We start from the raw sequence: 22,316 nt of genomic DNA on the forward strand, positions 1-22,316 counted from the left end.
ACACTTCGAAAGATGTCACGTGACTAATGACCACAGACGGTAAAAAGTCACGGGCTCTGTTCGGTCACTGTTTTTTATCAGCGGGCTGCCAGCCTACTGGCGTTTCTCGGGTTTTCATTGGTCAAATTCACGTTTTCTGTGCAGTACACCAATGAGATGCCAAGGAACACCACAACCAAGGCCACCAGAACAGAACTTCCATATGATACGACTATAATAGGTTTTTTTATTTACCCTCTCTTTCTTGCTCTCTTTGCCCTCTCTACACCTAGCGGGGGCTATCGCGTGTCGAGGGCAATTCGGGTGAAATTCGAAAAGCATTTCGAAGCTAACAAAAAGTAATCCCAATCCAGGATTACCGGTTGGTAATTAATGTGCTCACCTGTCCTGTTCATTTGGATGGCGAATTGGGATTTTATTTTATTTTCACACCGTTCAAGATTCCTAGAGATAGGTTCATGGCATCTTGAAAATAGAGATTCAAGATTCTTTGAGGTTTAATTTATGCTGGTTCCATTGTATTGTTAAAAGCGAATGTAACATATTTTCATTTTTCAGGTGTCTGATCTCTTTTGAAAGTGTTCGCGGGTAGAAGATGACAAACAATGGTGTTCGGAAGCGGAGGGTGAGTACCTATCTTCTTTTCATATTATTGGCCACTTCAGCTTCATGTTCTTCAAAGGCATAAACCCAGACTATAAAATCCATATTATCATCAACGGATGCGCCATAACAGGCAGATTGCGCCAAAATTTTGATGCAGCATCCAGCATAACCTAGACTACAAAACTTGGGAGGTTTTGACAAGGTCTCGGGTGTGCATGGGGCCTCTGCTAGTCTTACTCAGGTGTGCATTCCAAAGCTCAGGTGTGCAAGGCATGGCCCAGACATGTGGGTGTGCTATCATAGTGTACTTGCCTGGAGAGCTGTCACTTCACTTGAAGCTTGCTAATGAAGCAAACAAAATGGACATCTATGCAACTGTCATACACTTGTGAGAGCACTCAGCGGGCTGTTCATTGGGATTAAATGTGTGAGTGTGACAGCTTACTAGTGCAGTCATTGCCATAAATTTCAGCATTTTTACGCTGGCATATACAGGAGACGGGCGGTTTGTTTTTCACACTAGTTTTGTTTGAAAATGTATGTGTGCATTTGGGGTAGGTTGGTGACTGGGTCCATTCAGCTCAGCCAGCACTTTCCCACCAGTTGTTCTTAGCCAGTAGGTAGTTACCACCAATGATGCCTCTGTCACATGTTGTGTAGTCTCTAAAAGTGGTTCCAAAGTCCTCTAATGAATGCTTTGATTATCAAACTGATACTTTGCTATCAGCTTCAAAAACTACTCATAGAAGCATTAATAATAAAACAGCTCGCACGTGGTCCTCTCGTCCTCCACCAACCAGTTCAAGGCCCGCCTCAATAACCACTGGAAAGACATCTTCTACATCATCCCTGATTAAGTTCATGCTTGTCCTTACATGCCCGCGAGCTCGGTGAGATCGGGACCTCTCAGGCCAAGTGGCCTTCAAAATTCCCGCTATCGGTAAGGTAAGGTAAGGTCACCAAGAGGCAAGAACCAACCAACTCGTGAATCAGTGGGGGGCATTTGAATCCCGCCCCCGAAATAGGTGTGATGGTTGGGTAATCTACGAAAGACATCGCTGACAAAGTTTAAATGTGTCGCTCCCTGAGAGTTTCATTGCCGTCTGGTAAGTCTCGCTACGATGCTCAACATCGTTGTGCTTGTGGGGGGCAAGTAGGTAAGCTTGAACTTGAAAGCTGCATGCGAGGCGTGCAAATTACGGACACAGGCGTGGAATCCTAGATACTCGCCAGGCGTGCACTCCCATCGAACTGGGCGCTGCACCAGTCGAGTGCTTCCACTTGCGCAACTCGGTCACGCCCCAGGCTCACCATGTGACACCCACAACTCCTCCACGGTAACAAGTCGTGCAATGACATCTTTTGGATCTTCCACATAGGAGCCAAAACTTCGCGTTACGACTCTTTTCGAGTTTGTCTTTGCTCTGGAGCTATGGCAAACGGGGGATGCATCTTGCAGAGATCTTAAACACATATTAAGACGCTGATGAAAAATGGCTTTGAGGGCTCCGATGTACAGCTCCGCCTGTGCTGCGTTGTTCCAGGCCAGAACATTTGTCGTTTTTCGGCTTAAGGTACTCATTTTTCATATTTTCTTTAGTCAATGCTGATTGCTGTTGATGGCTGACCGTCGTGAGACGCTCTTTCGCTAACATTGACGAACTCACGCTGCCAGTTTTACAAGACCATTGTTTGACCCCTCTCAAAATATGGTATGGTGACGCCCTCTCAAAGATGCTGAGGCGATATAGTGACCGTATATCAGCCGCTGCACGAAGGGCTTCCTATGTCGCAGGTCATTTTCCTGACTCGGAACCAGGGCTGCAGAGTCAGAGTCGGAGTGGAGGGTCGCAGTCGGTCGGAGGGTTTCCCCAAAGTAACAATATGTTTTTTGTTTCAGAATGGTGGTCTGGCATCTCCAAACCGCATCGCTGGCAAAAATCACTCATCAACAGTTCTGCTGAAAACAGTCAGGAATGTGGCAATCGTTGGAACCGTGGGACTTTTCTTCGTCGTGGTTTCATGTAAGTGAATGATAATTTATCGATTTATGGAAGTCTTGAATTCAATATATACGATCAAACTGGCTGTTGACAATGTTATGCTTCAAACTATTTGACTGTTTTAGTTCTCTGTCCCTGTTTCATACACACGTCATGTCTTTGTTCATCCCGTTCACCCTCTCTCCCGCTGTCCTGTCCCCGCACGCATATCCCTCGCTGACCCGTGTTCACTGTTTACACTCAGCCTACGCTCGTATGCTTCTGCTCTCCCCATCTGTCCTTATTTGGCTCATGCCGACATGCAGCAGAAGTCAACTCGTAACCACTTCCTTCTCAATAGTCAAACACATCACCTCTGCGCTGTCCGGCAGTGTCATACAATAACACTCTGCCGTGGAGGATGTCACACGCCACCAATGTACTGGACCGGCTGGCAGTGCGGCTCGGCCTCCAGGAGCAGGTGTACGCGGTGGTGATCGACGCCGGCAGCACCGGCACGCGCGTGCTGGCGTTCGCCTTCCACCATAGCCTGCTCGGTGAGTAGTGAGCGGATCGTCGGCACGGCGTCGGCGAGCTTAGCGCCGTGGATATGGAATGAGGGAATGGTTTGTTGCGTTTGCCCTACCATCCTTAAAGTTGAGCGCCTTATATTTCCTGGTTTTCCGAAAATCCTTGGAGATTCAGGTAGGAACCGCCCGCAGTTTGGCTGGTCGTCCCGGAAAACTTGTGAATGGGTCCCGGACTTGAAAAGGACAATCTTGAGGGCTGATGGGTTGGTAGGTATCCAAAACGCTACACTTGCACTGTTTGCACCCACCAATGGCTCTCAGTCAGGGAATATAAAATATGGTATCATGTTGACATTTTGCGGCCTCGTAATAAACATATTACGTGGTGCTTGAGCTGTGTAATGCTTGTGTCCTGTGAGTGTGATGTGGTTATGGATGTGCACTCAATAGTCATTGGACTTGCGCATTGCACTAAGTATGTGAAGTGTGTGCTTAGCGATTGAAGTTTGGTTCGGTGCTGTTTTCAGTGTGAATAAGCGCTGCTCCTTTTATAACAAAAGTTCCGATTGAAACGGCTTTTGCCCATTGCTAAATACTAATGCTTATTTTGCAGATGGTAGCTTGAAACTAGATGCTGAGCTATTCAAAGAAGTCAAACCAGGTCTTTCATCATATGCCAAGGAACCCGAGGCGGTAAGTAATAAAAGAAGTAGGTATTCAAACATCATCATGAAAACGAATTATTCGCTTGCGACGCTTATTGTAAGGTCCGTGGAATCCGTCGATTGTTCCTCTCGGGGTATTTGTTTGGGTTTTGGTGGAGTTGGCCGGGGGCAATATGTCATACAAGATGGGGTATTTATAGCGTCTGAAGTACGCTTGCCTTGTTATGAATATGTTGCAACTAACGATTTTTAAGTCGTTTGAACTAACGAGTGTCTAGATCGACTGGATGTCGCTCCCTCCAGGATTATACTCGTCCTCAATCTTCCTCCTAATCTCAATGTTCAACTTATGTGATGGATGTATGCTATTCTTTTTCCAGTGCGGGGCTGAAACTTCGAACTAAAGCAGTGGGTACCAAGTGCGCTCGTAATTCCCCAGCCTGTGGTGCCTGGAACTGAACACCTGTACCCTACCTCCTTAGCCCCGCACTGATCTCCGCCCTGTGGTCAGTCGACGGCGTCTCTGCGCGAGCTGCTGTCAGCGGCGCTGCAGTTCGTGCCGGCCGAGGCGGTGTCTCGCACGCCGCTGGTGCTGCGCGCCACGGCCGGCCTCCGGCTGCTGCCCGATCACCGGGCCGACGCGCTACTGGAGACGGCGCGCGCTGAGGCCGAGCGGAGCGGCTTTCTGACACGGCCGGACGCCGTGCGAATCATGTCCGGAACGGACGAGGGACTCTTCTCCTGGTTCACCGTCAACTTTCTGCTCGGTGAGTTATCGATGGTGTCCCCATAACCACACCAGGCACTGGGGTGGACAAGGGGCATTCTGAACGCACTCAAGGTCGATGTATTCAAACGAACCTAGATTCTGTAACCTATTTTTCCTGGTCCTTATTTTTTATTTTATCGCAATACCTTGGGCTGTAATGATTATAACGTTTTCAGTTAAAATATGCACATTAGCTAGCAAGCTGTCGTGAAAGCAAGTTAAAAAATGATTAAGAACCACAGTAAGTCATGAAACCCCCGTTACCCTCGTACCGTCCCAGCCACTGACCTGTCCACCAATTCCACCCCTGCCTGCAGACCGACTGGGCGGCGAGCCGGGCCGGTCGGTGGCCGTGTTCGACCTCGGCGGCGGCTCCACGCAGGTGACATTCGCGCCCACGGAGGCCGCTACCATGCACGCTGCCCCGCCCGGCTCCATTGTCGAGGTGTCGGCCATGAAGGCCCAGGCCGGAGTCTACTCCCAGAGGTAAGTCGCTGGGTAAAAGTATCAACTTACTGCGGGTTCTACTAATCAACTAGCCATGAGCACTAACTTGTTATTTAACTAGTCAGGCGTTGTATAGATATGCAGACACTAATGCGACTAACACGATTGCTGTATGTGGAACATATGGAGAATAATACTTAATTTGGCCGTACCAGTGTGCCGTGTGACTGACGTCTGTTTTATGTCCTTTTTAGTCGGCGCTCCAATGACAGAGTGGTCTACGCGCGAAGGTTTGTGCTGACTTCTCTGAGACGGCATGTGTGCGCCGCTTGTTCCTGTAGTAGTGTAGTGTAGTAGCGCTTTGGTCCGTTGGCGGTCGGCGGTGGGCGCACGTGTTGTCTCGTACCGTTGCTTCTGTCTGTCGTACCGCTTTCTTTCTCCTTAGTCTGTCTCGTCAGTCCCCAGTGGCGTTCGGCGACGGTAGACTTTTTGATAGTTTGGAACCAATCGTATTCAGTTCCTTGTCATGCCCGTTTCGCCCATGTTCTTGATCTAAAGTAACCGAAGGTTTTTGTCCGATAGCTAAAAACACTATTCGTTGGAATGCTTTTTTTCCTATTGAAAAACAAACTTGAGTTCCCGGACAATTTTGGATAAAGTCACTGTCTATAGCTCACAACGCTAAACCAAATGTCGACCTTGTCTCAATTTATGTGCATTTTTTAACGAAGGTTAATATTTTTCATTTCTAGGCACTTCGAAATTACTATTTGTTATGCATCACGACTAAGTTGCCAGGGCGCGTCATAATGTCATTCACGCTCAATGAAATAAGGCATTGTATCCTACCACGTTGCTGGTTGCACGATCAACGCCATCGGCCGGCACAGCCACACACCGAGCGGAGAGTTGTCAAAAGGGTCCCGCGGGCGCACAAGTGACGCCTTACACTTGGGAGTTGGGACATCGTCCCAGTAATGTACATAGCTTCGTGCATATGGTTTTTGACTGCTAGTGCACCTGTACAAATTGTGATGTTGCTTATCATGTCCTTTTTGAAAAGTGTGTGTTGTGATCGTCCTGTGCTGTTCGTTTTGTTACTATAAGTTCGTTTTTCTTAAGTTTGCCCCTCACTGTGAACGTCTTTTTGGACACAGCACGAGAATTGCTAGCTGAATTACTGAGAAAACTGGTTGGCGCACATTGTATTGGAGATATGAATAATATTTTCAAAGTAAGTTTTGAACACAGACGATATAACGTTAATGTTAAACGCCTTGCAATTTATTAATTAGTTCAGACATAATTCCTGAGAAGTCGTCTATCACTGTGGAGCTGTGGGTATGGGTAAATACGAGCTATGAGTCTGTGAAATAGTAAACAAATTTGATAAAATTGATCTTCTGTGAAATCTGGTGAAATCAATGTGCGCCAACCAGTTTTCTCAGTAATTCAGCTAGCAATTCTCGTGCTGTGTTCATAAAGACGTTTACAGTGAGGGGCAAACTTAAGAAAAACGAACTATACCTTTTTCGCCAAAGCACGGTAATTTTCTTTAGCGTCGAAGTAGTTGGTCGTGTGTGCATTTGGTAGTCAGACCTCATTTTTTCGTAAGTGTGGGCGGATCGATTTTCTGGCTGCTGTTTTTCATGATATGATGGGTCACGTTTTGCGCTAACACTGGATAGTATATAACCCCATCAATGGTGTGTCATCTTGGCGTATGGACTGTCAGCAATGTTCCTCAGTACTGCCGTGCAAAGGAAAAACCACGTATGTTACCGTTTTTTGAAAAACAAAAATGTTCAGGAGAGCCGAAAATGCGTTTTTCATTGTAGCAACCGTGTAAAAGCTCGCACAGACAAAAGAAAGATATCATTGAATTCCTCTCCGCCTTGCGATTCCGATGAGCCTTGTTGTAAATATATATTTATAAATACTGCCCTAAAAACTCTAGGGCGTTGTTTTGCCACCATCAAATTTGATCTATCAAATTAAACTTTGCAAAGGAAAAAACACGTATGTCATTTTCCGTGTGGCTAAACCACGTATGTGGCGCTCAAACTACAGTCGTAATTGGCAAAACAACGTATGTGACTAGCAGTGGATGACATACGTGTTTTTGCCAACACCGATTGTTTTGACACCGCAACATACGTTCATTTCCAACATAAAAGCCAGCGTACCAATGAGGATTGTGGCCGTGGGAGTGGCTTTGTGATTCCTGCTAGGCAAATTTCGCCACACCCAAAGCGTGTGTATCGCTAGCATTTATATCCGGGGCTGGGTGTTTTAACGTTGCTGTTTATATAAGCGAAAATTTGCACGAAACTACACAGATTAGTCCATGGGAAGATTCTTATAACTTCCCGTGCCGTCGGTGGGGCCAGTACTGCCCCCCCCCCGTGCCGGATCCCCCGGAAGGGCCGTTGCCGCGCCCCCGGTCACGTCGGGAGGGCAGGTGCAGCGCCCTGCGGTGGCACGTCCCCGGTTGCGTCGGTAGGGTCGGTGCCGCGTCCCTTCCCCCCCCCCCCCCCCTCCAGGGCCGGTGGAAGAATACTTGGTCGGTGTGGCAGGTGCCACGTTCCACTGTACGCATCCTCTGGTAGGACCCGCGCTGTCCCCCGGTGTCGTCTGTAGTGCCGGTGCCGTGTCACCCGCTTTTGTAGGTAGCACCAGTGCCGCGTCCTCCTGTAGCGCCGGTGCCGTGTCCTCCGTTAGGGCCGGTGTGGCCGGTGCCGTGTCCCCGGCAGAGCCGAAGTAACGGTGCCGTGTCCTCCTTTAGGGCCGGTGTGACGGTGCCGGTGCCACGTCCTCCGGTGCTGTCGGTAGGACCTGCGCTACGTCCCCCGGTGCAGTCGGTAGGGCCGATGCAGTGTCCTCCATTAGCGCCGTTGCTGCGTCCCCCGGTAGAGCCGGTGTGGCCAGTGCCGCGTCCCCCCGGTAGGGCCGGTGTGACTGTGGCCAGTGCCGCGTCCCCCGGCAGGACTGGCGCCGCGTCCCCGGTGTCTTTGTTAGTACCGGTGTCACGTCCTCGGGCTGCATCGGCAGGGCTGGTGTTGCGTCCTTCGTTAGGACTGTGCGGCCGGTGCGGCGTCCCCCAGTGTTGTCGTTAAGACCGGTGCCGCGTCCCCCCGGCAGGGCCGGTGTGACCGGTGCCGCGTCCCCCCGGTGCTGTCGGTGGGACCGGTGCCGCGTCCTCTGGTGGGGCCGGTGACGTGTCCACATCTACATAGGGCCCGTGTGACGAGTGCCGCGTCCCCCGGCGCCGTCGGTAGGGTCGTTGACACGTCCCCCGGTAGGGCCAGTGTGGTCGGTGCCGTGCCCTCCGTTATGGATGGCGTTCTTCGCCGCATGGATGACGCGCAGCGCTGCAAGATGCCGCACGATAGCCGCATGCCTGACGTGCGGCAGCCGCACCGCAACCGTACCGCATCAAAATCGCACTCGTGTGGGGCGGGCCTTAGGGCCGGTGTGGCCGTGTCCCCCGTTAGGGCCGGTGTGGCCGGTGCCGTGTCTCCGTTAGTTAGGGCCGGTGTGGCCGGTGCCGTGTCCCCGGGCAGGGCCGGAGTGACGGTGCCGTGTCTCCGTTAGTTAGGGCCGGTGTGACGGCGTCAGTGCCACGTCCCCCGGTGCTGTCGGTAGGACCTGCGCTACGTCCCCCGGTGCAGTCGGCATGGTCGTTGACTCGTCGTTGGCCGTGTCCTCCATCAGGGCCGGTGTGACGGTGCCGGTGCCGCGTTCCCCTGTGTCGTCGGTAGGGCCGGTGCCGTGTCCCCCGCTTTTGTAGTTAGCACTATATAGTGTCGCGTCTTCCGGATCGCCGATGCCGTGTCCTCCCCTAAGACCAGTGTGACTGGTGCTGCGTCCCGCGGTGTCGTCGGTAGGACCGATGCTGCGTTCCTAACTGCTGTCGGTAGAACCGGTACTGCGTCCCCCGGTGCCGTTGGTACGGCCGTTCCCCGTGCCGTCGGTCAGGCCGGTGCCGTGTCCCCCGGCAGGGCCGGTGTGACCGGTGACGTGTCCTCCGTTAGGGCCGGTGTGGCCGGTGCCGCGTCCCCCCGGTGCTGTATGTAGGACCGGTGACGCGTCCCCGCTGCTGTAGTTAGGGCCGACTCCTCGTCCCCGGGTGCCGTCGGTAGGGCCGACTCCACATCCCCTGGTGCCGTCGGTATGGCCGTTGCTGCGTCCCCTGGTTGCGTCAGTACGTCGGTGGGGTCGGTGCCGCTGTCGTCGGCTTACCGGAGATAGTAGGCAAATCCACGTATGTTCTCATTTATGTGCTTGAAAAATGCAATTTAAGCAAGAATGTCCGTACATACGTGTTTTGACCACGCGAGCGTTAACATCTTTAGATACCCATGATGAGGAGATATCTGGCAAAACCACGTATGTTTTCATCGGTAAGAAATAAAAAATCATTTACACAAGAAAGCTTTGACATACGTGCTTTGGACACGATAAGTCCGAACATACGTGTTTTTGCCTTGGCTGTCTACCCTTGGATATGACATACGTTTTTTGGAAAATGTTTTTTGGAAATATAAGTATTTTCAAAAAAAACTTTTTGTGAATATAATTCGCATAACCAAATGCTCCGTTTCTTGGGCTATCGATCGGTATAAAAAACCATTTTTGACCAAAAAATGACATACCTACGTGGTTCTTCCTTTGCACGGCAGAGTAGCACGGGACTCGTTCATGTGCTTTGCAGCGGGCATTTTTCCTGTAGAGTAGTGTATTTTTCTCTTTCTGTGGAGTAGCGCGTGTTCTGTGTCTTCGCTTGGCAGGGTATGTGTGCCACTCACAGTGAAACTGACACTGAAATTAAACAAATTCTGAGGTACGACAATCACACTCAGACAGCTAGTGGCCCAAGCACGGGTAGCATTGGATAAAGAAATAGACCAATCGTAATGCATGTATGAAGGTACAGAATCCATTTTCGGTGGTCAGTTATGCGCCAAGTCTATATTCATCAAAGTTCAGTCATCTCTGTCAAATAAGTTTTTTAGCACAGACAAAGAGAGCTGAGGACATTGCTGCTGTCTGACAGCGCCGGCTGGTGTCTGGCTGCGACCGCAACAACAGCTAATGCGCGTAACAAGCCCACCATTGTGACCATCTGACTGTGACCGTAGTAACATCTAGTGCCCCACCCTGACTGTGACCGTCAGTTACCTGGGGATCGGTCTGATGCCCCCCCCCCCCCCCTGCGACCGCCTGGAGATCGGTCTAAATTCTGGTTCCCCTCCCCTACCCCTGCTCTGACCTCCAGTTACCTGGGTATCAGTCTGATGTCCCTCACCCCTCCTGTGACCTTTAGTTACCTGGGTATTGGTCTGATGCCCCCCCCCCCTTTGTTGAAACCTCTAGTTACCTGGGTATCGGTCTGATGTCTCCACTCCCTCCTGTGACCGCCTGTTACCTGGGGATCGGTCTGATTACCCCCTCGGTCCCACCCCACTCTGACCGCCAGTTACCTGGGTATCGGTCTGATGGCGGCCCGGCACACCATTCTGACCGCCGGTCTGGACGGCCAGAACTCGTCAGTTGTCAGCGAGTGCGTCAACCCGGTGGTCACAACCAAATGGAGCTACGGCGGCAAAACCTACAACATCAGGTGACAATTACATTATTTAATCATCTTCTAAAAAGCACAACTTAACCGTTTAGTTTGTGCTGAACGTTGACTGCACGCTTTCAAATCGGCTCATGAATCATGTAGTGATAGGAATTCAGATCAATGGCCTAGTTTCTAATGGAAATGCATATCGTGCAAATTTGTATGGGAAAGCTAGTTATATTTCAGTCCGTATCACTGTACGATTGTTCATGCTTTTTGTATCTTATTTGCATCTGAGGTGTTGTGGCGTGGTTGACGTCATTGCAGGTTAAAAACTGAGTTTGTCGAGGTACTTCTTGGCATATCTGCACATCCACCCTGTGCGCGTATTCAAATACCTTGTGCCACTTCATGCATAATGCATGTTTGCTGGATGACGGCCTCCCTAGCGCCGGACAGCTATTATATGCCAGGGATTATCAGAAAAAGGATGAAAGATTAGCATGCTCATCCAGGATAATTCGGAACAAAAAACTTATCAGGCTGCAGTACTAAGTCTTCAGTCACACCTGGCTATAAATTAAACCGTTGCGGGAAAGTCACAGTCTGATGTGTGAGAATGTGTCCTTGTGTGTCCTTACCAAACTGTTACGGGAAAGTCACCATCTGAAATAGTTGTGGCATGATGTGTCCTTGTCTGTCATTGCTGTTCAATGACAATTTGGTCCCATCGACAGTGGCGTCAGCACCAGCAAAAACTACAAGTTCATCAAGGGCAAGGGCGGCCTGATTGACAAGACGGAGCCGATCGTGGACTTTGTCAAGTGTTACGGTCTGGCCGAGCGGTTCCTCAGCGGCCGGCTGCATGCTCCCGACGAGCTGAGGTCCCGAGAGGTGAGTCGTGCCGCCGAACCACGGGCCCACACTAATGAGTGGTCTAAACGGGGTCTCACGACGCTACACTGATGCATGATTGTCTCCAGTACTTATTATTACTTTATTTTGACGTCATATTTGGTTACGTAGCACGTATTTACATGAGTTTAGTGTGTCTGCTGCTGTCAATTTCTGCGCTTCGACGATGCCTGATAAAATATCATCGCAATAATTTTTTTCGCCACTGCATGAAAGTTGTGACCAGATTTGTGGCTCTGTATGCTTCCGAAGTTTTTGTCGTAGGCGGCTTACACTGTAGTTACTACCAGTGCCGTAGAACAGCGTTGTTTCTTTTACAGCTAGGTAACTATCAGCTGGTATTCAATCATCACCCACTGCTGTCTTCTTACTTCGCAGGTGTACGCCATCAGCTACTACTTTGACCGCGCCACCGAGGCCGGCCTGGTGGACCCGTTCGACGGAGGCGCCGTCACCGTCGAGCAGCTAATGCGCGCCGCGCGCCAGGCGTGCGAGACGCCCAACGTCGAGCAGCCGCTGGCCTGTCTGGACCTGACCTACATCGCGGCGCTGCTGCACGCCGGCCTCCAGCTGCCCGGCGAGCACCTGCTGCGGCTGCACAAGAAGATCGACGATCACGAGACCAGCTGGGCGCTGGGCGCTGCGTTCCACACACTCACCAACCACGCCTGAGGCGGACCTCAGACTGGCGTGAGCTGGCCAATCAGTTACCCCGCGCTGTTCAGATCAGTGCAGAGTATATACAGCCATCGAATGCAATATCCCAATGGAGTCCACTCCCCAGTACCACTGATTGTTTGATAGTGTAATTTAAAGTGCATGCTGGATATCGTGATTGGTGCGATGTGTATTGGGGCAAACTCAGCGTGGTCTCGCGTGTACCCCGCAGCTGAGCCTCATGCCGACGCGACTATTCATTCTTCTGTTGTGCTCGTGATGAGTCAGTGTGGGGCGTGGTGTCTGTGTCACCTGATTCGAACTTCCATTTATGTGCTGCATTGTTGAGCCAACTATTGATGTGTAGTCACAAGCGTATGCTTCAACGTTTTTACATATGCCTATTGCCTGATTATTTTAGTTACCCCTTGGTATTTGAGACCATATGTCGGGATGTCTGGTGGGTGTTAGTGCCACGTATTTGGCGTCAGTGCGCCCATTGTTTACCGTTAACGGCGACTGATATTGTGCAGAATTAAAGAATACGGTTTCTGTAGCTATGGCGGCTCTGGATTACTGCTGTGGTGGGCGTGCCTTGTCTCTTGGATGCAATGTGAGCCGGTTTTATGTCTGTGTCCGCGTGCTGCGGCCGATGGGATGTGAGCAGATTTGTGATCAGTCCATGACGCTGCCGTGCTCAGCAGTGTGTTTGGAAGTGATGCTCAATTGAGCGGCGTCTTTAAGCAACATTTGTTCAATGAAACGAACCACCTTTTTGATCGGGAAATAAATTGGTACCGTGAAATATTTTGCCTGTCTTTTACGTCTCTTGACAGTGCCCGCGTTCTACAGGGTGGTGTTTCGATAAAACTATCGTACACATTATCAGGAGTTCGTAATGACGAGCCTCGTATTAATTTCCCCAAAGCATCTGTAAAAGAGGTACTAAAAAATTAATGACTGCAGCGGTGGCCGGTGAATAACTTTCTTGCCAATTTCTCACCGCGCGCTGCAACCTATAGTCTGTTCCATATCAAGCTTGCAGTCGGAGTTGCTTCGGCTGATCGCTCCTCCGCTCAAGAATTAGCGTCTTAAAATGCAAGAGCTGTATATACAGAAATCACGCACTGCCTTCAGCAGGGCACTTCGGCTGCATACTTGAAACGCAACAAAGTATAGTTATAACTCAAAGTGGTAAATCAGGTATTGATCCAATGACAAAACTTACAAGAAAATATTTCACCCATATCCTTTTTATTCCTCACTCACCAGTGAAGTAATCAAGAGTTGACCAACGATAGAGATGTCCTGTGTTTCACCTCTCACAAAATCATCATCAAATGACCAGCTGGATTGGTATGGCTACATTCACAGTGCTACAAAGCCAGCATTCACAAAACAGCATAACATGCTCCAGTCACAGATATCTCACTCAAGCGAGTCCCTTGGCCTTCATCTCAGCCAGGAGAGTGGAGCCCATCTGAGCCGGGCTCTTGGTGACCTTCACGTTGGCTCCCTGCAGTGCCTTGATCTTGTCTTCAGCACCACCCTTGCCACCAGAGATGATGGCTCCAGCATGACCCATCCTCCTGCCAGGTGGCGCCGTCAGGCCAGCGATGAATGAGACAACAGGCTTGGCATCAGGGCCAGAGTTGTGCTCCATGAGGAAATCTGCAGCCTTCTCCTCAGCCTGTCCTCCGATTTCGCCAATCATCACAATACCCTTGGTCTCCGGATCATTCAGGAAGACTTCCAGGCAGTCGATGAAGTTGGTTCCATTGAAAGGATCACCTCCAATGCCAACACACAGGGTCTGTCCCAGGCCAACCAGTGTGGTCTGGTGCACTGCCTCGTAGGTCAGGGTACCAGACCTTGATACAATGCCAATGCAGCCCTCCTGGTGGATATGACCAGGCATGATGCCAATCTTGCACTTGTTAGGGGCAATGATGCCGGGACAGTTGGGCCCGATCAAGCGGGACTTGTCCTGTCTGAGAAGCCTGTGCTTGACTTTGACCATGTCCTGTTGGGGAATGCCCTCAGTGATGCACACAATCAAAGGCACTTCAGCATCCAGAGCTTCAAATATGGCAGCAGCCGCAAATGGTGGCGGAACATAGATCACGGATGCATCTGCTTTTGTCTCAGCCATTGCTTCTTTCACAGAATCAAACACAGGAAGACCAAGATGTTTTTGGCCTCCTTTTCCAGGTGAAACGCCCCCAACAACAAGTGAGCCATACTCAATAGCTTGACGGCTGTGGAACGTGCCTTGTTTGCCTGTGAAACCTTGACAGATGACTTTGGTCTGGGACGTCAGCTTCATGTTCTGCCTGGTGGCATCGTACGACACAAAGCGAGCAATAGGTGTGTTGACACGATTCAGCAATCTTCCTATATTTCCAAGGGGCGCCGCCATGATCCACAACCCTTTTAAACCGAAATTGGGTTACCAAAATCCGTGCAATGACAATTTAGCAATGCTGAAGCGAAACTTATCACAGAAAGAGGGGGCATCAGTGTTGCCGCGGCCAGATTTTACAGCGTACCAGGATCGCATCCAAATCGTACCAGATTGGCTGTTTCTGGCTGCGTACCGTACCAGATCGTAGTAGGTCAGCTTGTTATTAATTCAGTACTTAAAAAAATAACCAAAATTTCGGTAAATTCATGCCAGCAAGTAATTTATGGCTCATTTGACCCAGTAGTTCGACCCATTCGTCTCCCCGCGTCGCCCCTTGAAAGGCAGAAAGGCGCTCTTCTGAAGGCTCCCGAATTGTACACCTACCTAAAATTGGCCTTAAAATAGAGAAATCGAAATCCTGCCTTTGAGAGGGGGCATTCCAGTTGAGACTGGCAATTGCACCCAGGATCCTAGCTTGCACCCATAATCCGAAAATTACCACAGTTATGCTAGTGAAAATGGAAAATTATTTGTTGGGTGTCATTTAGTTTTCCAACGAAATCGCACAAATTTGGGACACTGATTCAAACTAGCCTCTTTCCTTAGCCCTTCGACCGTCGACGGAACTCACATTTCACTGTTCACAATACAACTACAATTCCCAACTATTGGTTATTGGTATCTCAGCTTACGAGCCACCACAAATCGTTGCACTTGGGCCCGATCAATTCCCAACTCATGACACAACCTCTTATATTGCCTTGGACACAACAAATGCCTCAGCCTGCAGCCGACGGACCGTCCTTGGCAGCCGGCGTGGCGCGCGAATTTTCCACTTGTTTAATTCTGCTAGCACACAACAGGAATAGGTATTAATAATTCCGAATCCGATGCATGACAAATTATGATGAGAAAGTTAGAAACACCATCCCTCTTGACTAAAAGAATTGTTCTTTTTACTTATATTGAAAGAAATATTAAAATGCCAAAAAATGCATTTCGACGAAAAAGTACCAGATTTCGTTTAGGCGTACCTCCGTACCAGAAATGTCGAAAAAGTACCAGATCTGGTACTATAGTACCAGGACGGCAACACTGGGGGGCATACGCGGCTAGGCGGCTACGTTACTGCAATTTCAGGAAACGTATCAGATGCGTCATTATTGAGAAAGGAAAACTCAGCTGACCAGCGAGTAATTCACAGCTAGTAAATAAAAAGCAGTTGTATCACATTACAATCATTACGTCTATCTGCTATCATCAGTTATCAATGGGTCGGTGGTGAATTTTCATGTCAAAATTTATCGTTATGTGGTCCATCAGCCACATAAAATGAGAATGCAGCAAATTCATGTAATGACCACCTAGCGTCCTTCTTGTAGCTCAGATGGGAGAGAGACCACAAAGCTCAAAATTTGAGCCTTGCGGGTGATCGCCCTTGCATTCGGGCGATAATGATGATTGCATATTGGAATGGATGCTAACCATTTCGTCCCTCGCGCTCACTTCTAGCGTGAAAGTCTGTGATCAGTGACAGTGGTCGCATGGAGGCCGGTTGACGTCCGTGAGGAGGAACTGCGTCTGACCCATCCGCCGACCACTTGCCTACCTATAGCAGTTTGAACGGTTTGAACGTGTAATTTAATTCGATTCAAATGAAAAGTGCGTGGGAAAGTGGAACAATAGCATCAGAGCATCATAGTCGCTATGCCATCGCACTTGGTACCTGCTAGCGATTAGTCGCATAGGTAGGTAGGTACATGTTTTTTCAATGTATGAAATTGTGAGGACGATGAATGAAAAAGGTCAAATTTCAGTGCTGAGCTTTTTAAGCTGTCCCAAGCCCTCCTGTCATGAGCCACCGCCGGCGGGTCGGCTGGCCTATCCCCGCTCCACCTCACTCAATGGCCGGCACCGATTGCTGATTAGATATCAGCACACTACGATTGGTCAAAGGTCGTCAGACGGGCAGAATTCACGGCCCACACGGCCCCGTCGTCGGTCGGTGGGTCACGCCGGAGCAGTGTTGACGAGTGTCGGGCGACCAGTGCCATGTCGGAGACCGAGGAGCGCCGACACAGGTCACGGTCGCGCGGCCGGCCGGCCAGCGCCGTGCCCGAGCCGCCCGTGAAGCCCCGGCGCCGCTGGCGTGCCCGCACCGCCAGTGCACTGATCTCGTCGGCTCCGGCGACCAGCAGCGTCCGGCGAGCCAGCGTGAGTACCAGTTGAAGGCTGTAAAAAACGTGATTATCGTGGACCCAATGATGAGTGAGCATTGTGTTATTATTTCGGCTGTAGGACCGTTACGGCTACCTACCTATAGGTAGGGTAGGGTGGGGCAAAGCGCCCACCCTAACTTTCCAGCCCCAGTATCTCTTTATCTTACAAATTTGAAAGACAACTAGGTAGCTGATCTGATAGCTCATTACCTTGGCTTTCTTCGAATAACACATCAGAAACAAGTGGCATGCATGGTTTTTGAGATATGCCATCCGAATTGAGAGGACTACAAATCGGGCGTTTTGCCCCTACCATGGGGCATAACGCCCATATGAGTGGGGCATAACGCCCAGTCCTGAACGTTTCATTACACGCTCGGTACTCTGACAAAAGAATGCAGTATGTATCCATTCTCATTTCGTTTGACTTTAAATCGATAGATTACACCACCAAACACATCTTGAACACTGTTGTTACCACCCCACTCCTCATTCAGTCAACGGGCTGTCACCGCCTTGGAGAGCGGAGATTAGTTCGTGCGAATAAATTGTTCCAGGCGATACTAACCAGTATATTGCATATTTCATAAGAATCCTGAGCATTAGAAACGTATCTCGACACTCACTTTCAGCCAAAAATGTTCACAAATACCCGTACTGTATAACTCCCATTAGGGGTAAAACGCCCATGATGGGCGTTTTGCCCCACACCAAAGTGGGCGTATTACCCCAACAGCACATTCAAAACGAAGTCCACCAAAATTAAGCGTGTGACGATTGTGTTGCAAACCAGTAAATGCTCAAAACATAGCTTAAATCCGCAGGTTCTGCGTAGCTAAATTTCATTGCCTACTTTAATCTCTATCAGACAAAGTTTTAGTAGTATTGTGACGTTCCATCAGCCTTCCGCTGATCGCACTTCTAGAGGCACCAACAGTCCCGAGTGCTCAGACTGAGTATATTGTCGAGAAACAAGAACTAAGCAACATGCACCTGCAAACAGACAAACAGTCAATGACAGTCAGGATGGAAATACATGCAGCTCCCAGCGAGGGGCAGTGCGCATGCGGTCATGCGGACGAGCACATATGAGCGTTGGGGAAGCATGTATGCACAAGGGGGTAAGACAGCAGGCATGACATGCGGTTGTGCAGCGGACATGTTAGCGCGAACATAGATAAAGGACAGTGCGAGAAGGAATACATACAAGCAGGCAAAACCAGATCAGTGCAATAAATGATACCACCGTGACATCACCTTCCCGAAAAAAAAAAATGGACTCACGAACCGGTGATACAGACGCTGAGGGAAAGTGTGGTATAACATCACGGACCATACCGTGGGTTGCGCCGTATCTCTCTGCCTGATCGAGACACAGCGGGGAGGAAGTTCAACGGATCATCCGCGGAGTCCGGGATCTGTGCGACAGGAACAGGAGCGGGTTCGATGCTCGGTCGCTGGCTGACCTCGGCTGCGCCCTGTGCATCATAAGGCACGGCACTCGCATCTTCGTCCGCAGGTGTGTGGGCGGCAGTGTCGTCTGCAACTTCAGACGGTCCGGGCTGATCTCCAGTGGTGCCATGAGACGGAGGGCAGCAGTCCTGTACAGTCACATGAGCGTCGCCACCGAATGCTGCTGGCACGGATTTGACGCGGTTCATGTGCACACACTTCTCTGAGCTCCCTATGAGCACGAAAACGTTGCTGTCGACAATTCTTGTCACCAGGTATGGACCGCTGTACATAGGATCCAGCCCACAACGCTCTTCTATACGGACCATGACTTTATCTCCTGTCCGTATTCCACGTTCAGGCGGCGATACTCTAGTCCGATCGTAGTACTGCTTGGTTCTGTTCTTCGCCCTTTTGCTGTTTTCCCATACACGGCGATACGAGTCGGGACGAGTAGCCTGCAGCTCATCCACATGATCTTCGGGGCTGACGTACGCCGCGGGCTCAGAGCGCAACACACTCTGCGGTGGTCTCAGGGTAACGCCGTACATGACTTCGTGCGGAGACACTTGGGTACACGCATTCTTCGCCGAGTTGAAGATGAACGTGACTTCTTTCATAATTTGTGGCCACTCTGTGGTCGGCATCTTCCTTTCGGCGAGGAGGCAACGGAGCAGTTGCTTTGCAGATTGGACGCATCTCTCTGCCAGTCCGTTGCCCTCCGGATGGTAAGGACTCGAGCGACGTTTCTTGATATTGTAATCGGAACAGAAACGCCTGACTGCCTCACCGTCCATGTTTCTTGCCTGATCAGTGACCAGTATTTCAGGCAGTCCATGACTGTATACCCATCCCGTCATCAGGGACTGCAGCACCGTGTCAGCCATCTGGTCTTTCATGGGTATGAATTCTGCGTATCTTGAGAAAAGATCCACCACCACCAAGAAATACCGGTAGCCTGATGCGCTCCAGGGTAGGGTGCCAACGTCCATGGCCACCGTCTTCCGTGGAGCTAGATCCCCGACTTCATAAGACTGCAACTCTACCTCTGGCTGGTAGGACCTCTTATTGGCACTACATACGGCACACTGAGCGCACACAGCACGCACACAAGCTGGCAGCCCAAGTGAGAAGAACTGGCTCTTCACTCTCTGTAGAGTCCTCTCCACGCCCAGGTGTTCCGCCTTGTGCACCGCTTCCACCACTTCTCGTTGGATGCTCCCGGGTGCGACCACTCGCTGACCTTTCATCAAGACGCCATGTCTCATCGTCATGTCTCGGTAGTGCCGATATCGTCCTTTGGTGATCTGGCCATTGGCAATCATCTGTGACGCTGCGAACATCGTCACTGGATCTTCTCTCTGCGAGACTGTCACTCTGCTCAACAAATCGGTGTTCGTAAGCCTGTAGACGTGTCTCTCAAAGTGCTCACTTTCATCGTTCAACTGTGGGTCCACGGGTTGGTTAATCCTGCTGAGACTGTCCGCTCCAGCATTTTCGGTGCCTTTCCGATACACGATCTGATAGTTGTAGGATTCCAGCTCCATTAGCCACCTTGCAAACTTGTGCCTGGGATCCTTCTGCCTCCGGAGCCAGACTAGCGGGTTGTGGTCCGTGACCATCACGATTTTTGTAGCGGCCTGCAGGTAGGTTCTCCATTTCCGCACTGCCGCTACTAGCGCCCAACACTCCAGCTCGCTCGCAGAGTAGTTACGCTGAGCACTTGTTAGACCTGATGAGAAGTAGGCTAGCGGCCTTCGTACGCCGTCTTCTGTTTCTTGGGACAAAATCCCACCAACACTCACACTGCTCGCGTCCACTTCGACCCAGAACGGTCTGTCCCACCTTGGGAACGCCAGAACCGGCGCTTTCACCAGAGCGGTTCTGAGTGACTCAAAACTGATGTCACACTCTTTTGTCCACAGCCACTTGGAGTCCTGGTGTGTCAACTGGTAGAGCGGAGCTGCAATGTAGCCCATCTTCGGTATGAAAAGACGGTAGAAATTCACGAGGCCTAGAAATCTCTGCACTTCTTTCTTGGAGCTGGGTCTTGGGTAGCTCTGGATCGTTGACACGTGAGACTTCAGAGGGCGGTAACCTTCACCACTAACTTCGTGGCCCACAAACTCTCCTTTCTCATAGGCGAAGCGGCACTTGTCTAGCCGTAGTTGCATGTTTGCCATCTTGTAGGCATCCAGTGTCTTCTTGAGGTAGGTCACGTGGTCCTCCACATCTCGTGTATGAACGCAGGCGTCGTCAATGTAGCATTCTACTTGCGGAATTCCAGACAGCACCTGGTCGATGACGCGTTGATATGTGCTTTGGCTGTTGCACAAGCCAAAAGCCATGACATTCATCTCGAATTGCCCTTTCGGGACAGCAAACGCAGTCTTTTCTTTGTCTTCCTCGCGAATCGGGACCGACCAGTACGCACTTGCTCCGTCCAGGAACGAGAACACCCGACTTCCAGCCATCTTGTCTAGGATGTCTTGCCAGTTCGCTGCTGGATAGGCATCCTTTTTGGTCGCCTTGTTCAGATCCCTGTAGTCTACTACAAATCGGTACGAAGAGTCTTTCTTCCTCACCAGGATGACACGGCTACTCCACGGCGAGTTTGAGGGTCGACAGATGTCGTTGTCCAGCATCTCTTTCAGCTGTTTGTTGACTTCATCTTCCATCTCTGGTGACATCCGCGACGATTTCTGTTTCACAGGCCTTGCATCCCCAGTCTCTATGTTGTGTTCAGCCAATGTCGTCTGAGTAGGCTTCTTGGGGTTAACGGCGAAGACGCTTCGTGATTCCCAGAGAACATTGAAGACCCTCTCTTTCACTCCTGGTTCGAGAGCTGGGTTGATCCGGGACCGCAGTTCTGACGCAGACGGAGACACCATTCCCTCCAGCACTGCGACTGCAGCTCGACCGTCCTGTCGACCTCCGCTCAGCATGACGTCAGGCGTCTTCCATACACTCCCGAGCCGGATGCGACCTTTCCGCCAATCGAACTCGGTAGAGGGGAATCGGGAGAGGAAATCTCGACCAAGGATGACGACCGATTCATCCCCGCTGAGCACTTTCAGAGAGTGACGCACCATTTGACCATCGCCAACATCGATGTTCACAGAGATAGTTCCTAGAACCGTGACTTTTCCCCCTACTCCTGACACAGAATCTAGATCATTGCTATACTCAACATTGCCTCCCAGCCGGGCATCTCGCACAGAACGCTCATCGATCACTGACATAGATGCACCAGAATCGAGGAGTGCAGCGACGCGCGCGCCATCAAAACTCACGTTCAGTGTCACGGCATGTTCATCCCCTTCTCTGTCACTGCCCTCCACGCGATATACCTTATGCCCTGATCTACAATCCTTGGCACTGTGTCCCTTTTTGCCACATTTGGCACAGTGTCGTGACGGACATTTGAGCATGAGATGGTCAGGTGAGTTACATAGGTAGCACAATGCCCCTTTCCCTTTCTTCCTTTCCCTTCCCTGTACAGCATAGACCTTAGGAGACTTCCCATCACCGTCATCAGCATCTGTTACCGTGCGAAGGTCACACATCACCTGAGCACTCTGCTCAGGAACTGGCGCGCCTGCCCCTGCCTCTGTGGTTTCGCAAAGCCTGACTGCTCCTACAAACTGTCTCGACCCCCTATCTAGCGGCAATCCTCTTTCCACCAGCCAGGTCTTGACATCTCTGATGAATGCCCGTAACGATGAGTCATTGAGTTGTTGGCAATCTGCCAGCCAAGTCTTTGCTTTTGACTGTACTTCTTTCGGAAGCTGAGACACAAACAGTGAACACACAAAACCAAGATCAGCAGCAGCTTTCACACCCAAACGTTTCAGTTGAAAGAAAAAATCATCAACCTGTACACCTGGTACCCAGTCTAGGCGACACATCTCCTGCATGTACTGATACTTATCAACCGGTGGGTCTAGCGTACTGACCAGAACATCGAAAGCTGCATCAAGCGTATCGCAGTCACTTAACACTTCTCTCACTAGTTCACGCTCTGCAGTGCGACGGTTGATGTATGCTGGCAGCAGGCCGATGGCGTGTGCTTCCCCCTCAGGACCTCTAGCCAGCAGGGTGCTG

At 50.5% G+C, this 22,316-nt stretch overlaps 2 protein-coding genes across 5 annotated transcripts; one reads left to right on the forward strand and one right to left on the reverse strand.

Moving 5' to 3' along the window:
- Positions 1 to 283: 283 nt before the first annotated feature.
- LOC122388791 (ectonucleoside triphosphate diphosphohydrolase 5-like) lies at positions 284 to 12,942 on the forward strand. 4 transcript variants are annotated; one of them, XM_043380183.1, is made up of 11 exons: positions 284 to 303; positions 559 to 625; positions 2,507 to 2,630; positions 2,981 to 3,145; positions 3,732 to 3,811; positions 4,295 to 4,550; positions 4,870 to 5,038; positions 5,254 to 5,289; positions 10,479 to 10,622; positions 11,303 to 11,459; positions 11,859 to 12,942. In XM_043380183.1, the coding sequence occupies exons 2-11, from the start codon at positions 596 to 598 to the stop codon at positions 12,150 to 12,152; spliced, it is 1,455 nt and encodes a 484-aa protein (XP_043236118.1). In that variant the 5' UTR covers positions 284 to 303; positions 559 to 595; the 3' UTR covers positions 12,153 to 12,942. The 4 variants fall into 4 exon arrangements, with proteins under 4 accessions (XP_043236118.1, XP_043236119.1, XP_043236117.1 ...); XM_043380182.1 differs by lacking the exon at positions 284 to 303 and adding an exon at positions 336 to 361; XM_043380184.1 differs by lacking the exon at positions 5,254 to 5,289 and having other exon boundaries at positions 285 to 303.
- A 426-nt stretch (positions 12,943 to 13,368) lies between these two features.
- LOC122388766 (succinate--CoA ligase [ADP/GDP-forming] subunit alpha, mitochondrial-like) lies at positions 13,369 to 15,659 on the reverse strand. Its single transcript, XM_043380147.1, has 2 exons — positions 15,645 to 15,659; positions 13,369 to 14,649 (listed from the first exon to the last, which is right to left on the reverse strand). Exon 2 carries the CDS (start codon positions 14,554 to 14,556, stop codon positions 13,570 to 13,572), a length of 987 nt encoding a protein of 328 aa, XP_043236082.1. The 5' UTR covers positions 14,557 to 14,649; positions 15,645 to 15,659; the 3' UTR covers positions 13,369 to 13,569.
- Between the last annotated feature and the right edge of the window lie 6,657 nt (positions 15,660 to 22,316).

Source organism: Amphibalanus amphitrite, unplaced genomic scaffold (genome assembly GCF_019059575.1).
Source record: "Amphibalanus amphitrite isolate SeventyFive unplaced genomic scaffold, NRLGWU_Aamphi_draft 000335F_arrow, whole genome shotgun sequence".
NCBI lineage: Eukaryota > Metazoa > Arthropoda > Thecostraca > Balanomorpha > Balanidae > Amphibalanus > Amphibalanus amphitrite.

Coding starts and splice junctions, on each gene's coding strand:
- LOC122388791 (XM_043380183.1), top strand. CDS start 596: ATGACAAACAATGGTGTTCGGAAGCGGAGG. Junction 626..2,506: donor ATGGTGTTCGGAAGCGGAGG/GTGAGTACCTAT, acceptor TTTTTGTTTCAG/AATGGTGGTCTGGCATCTCC. Junction 3,146..3,731: donor CTTCCACCATAGCCTGCTCG/GTGAGTAGTGAG, acceptor CTTATTTTGCAG/ATGGTAGCTTGAAACTAGAT.
- LOC122388766 (XM_043380147.1), bottom strand. CDS start 14,556: ATGGCGGCGCCCCTTGGAAATATAGGAAGATTGCTGAATCGTGTCAAC.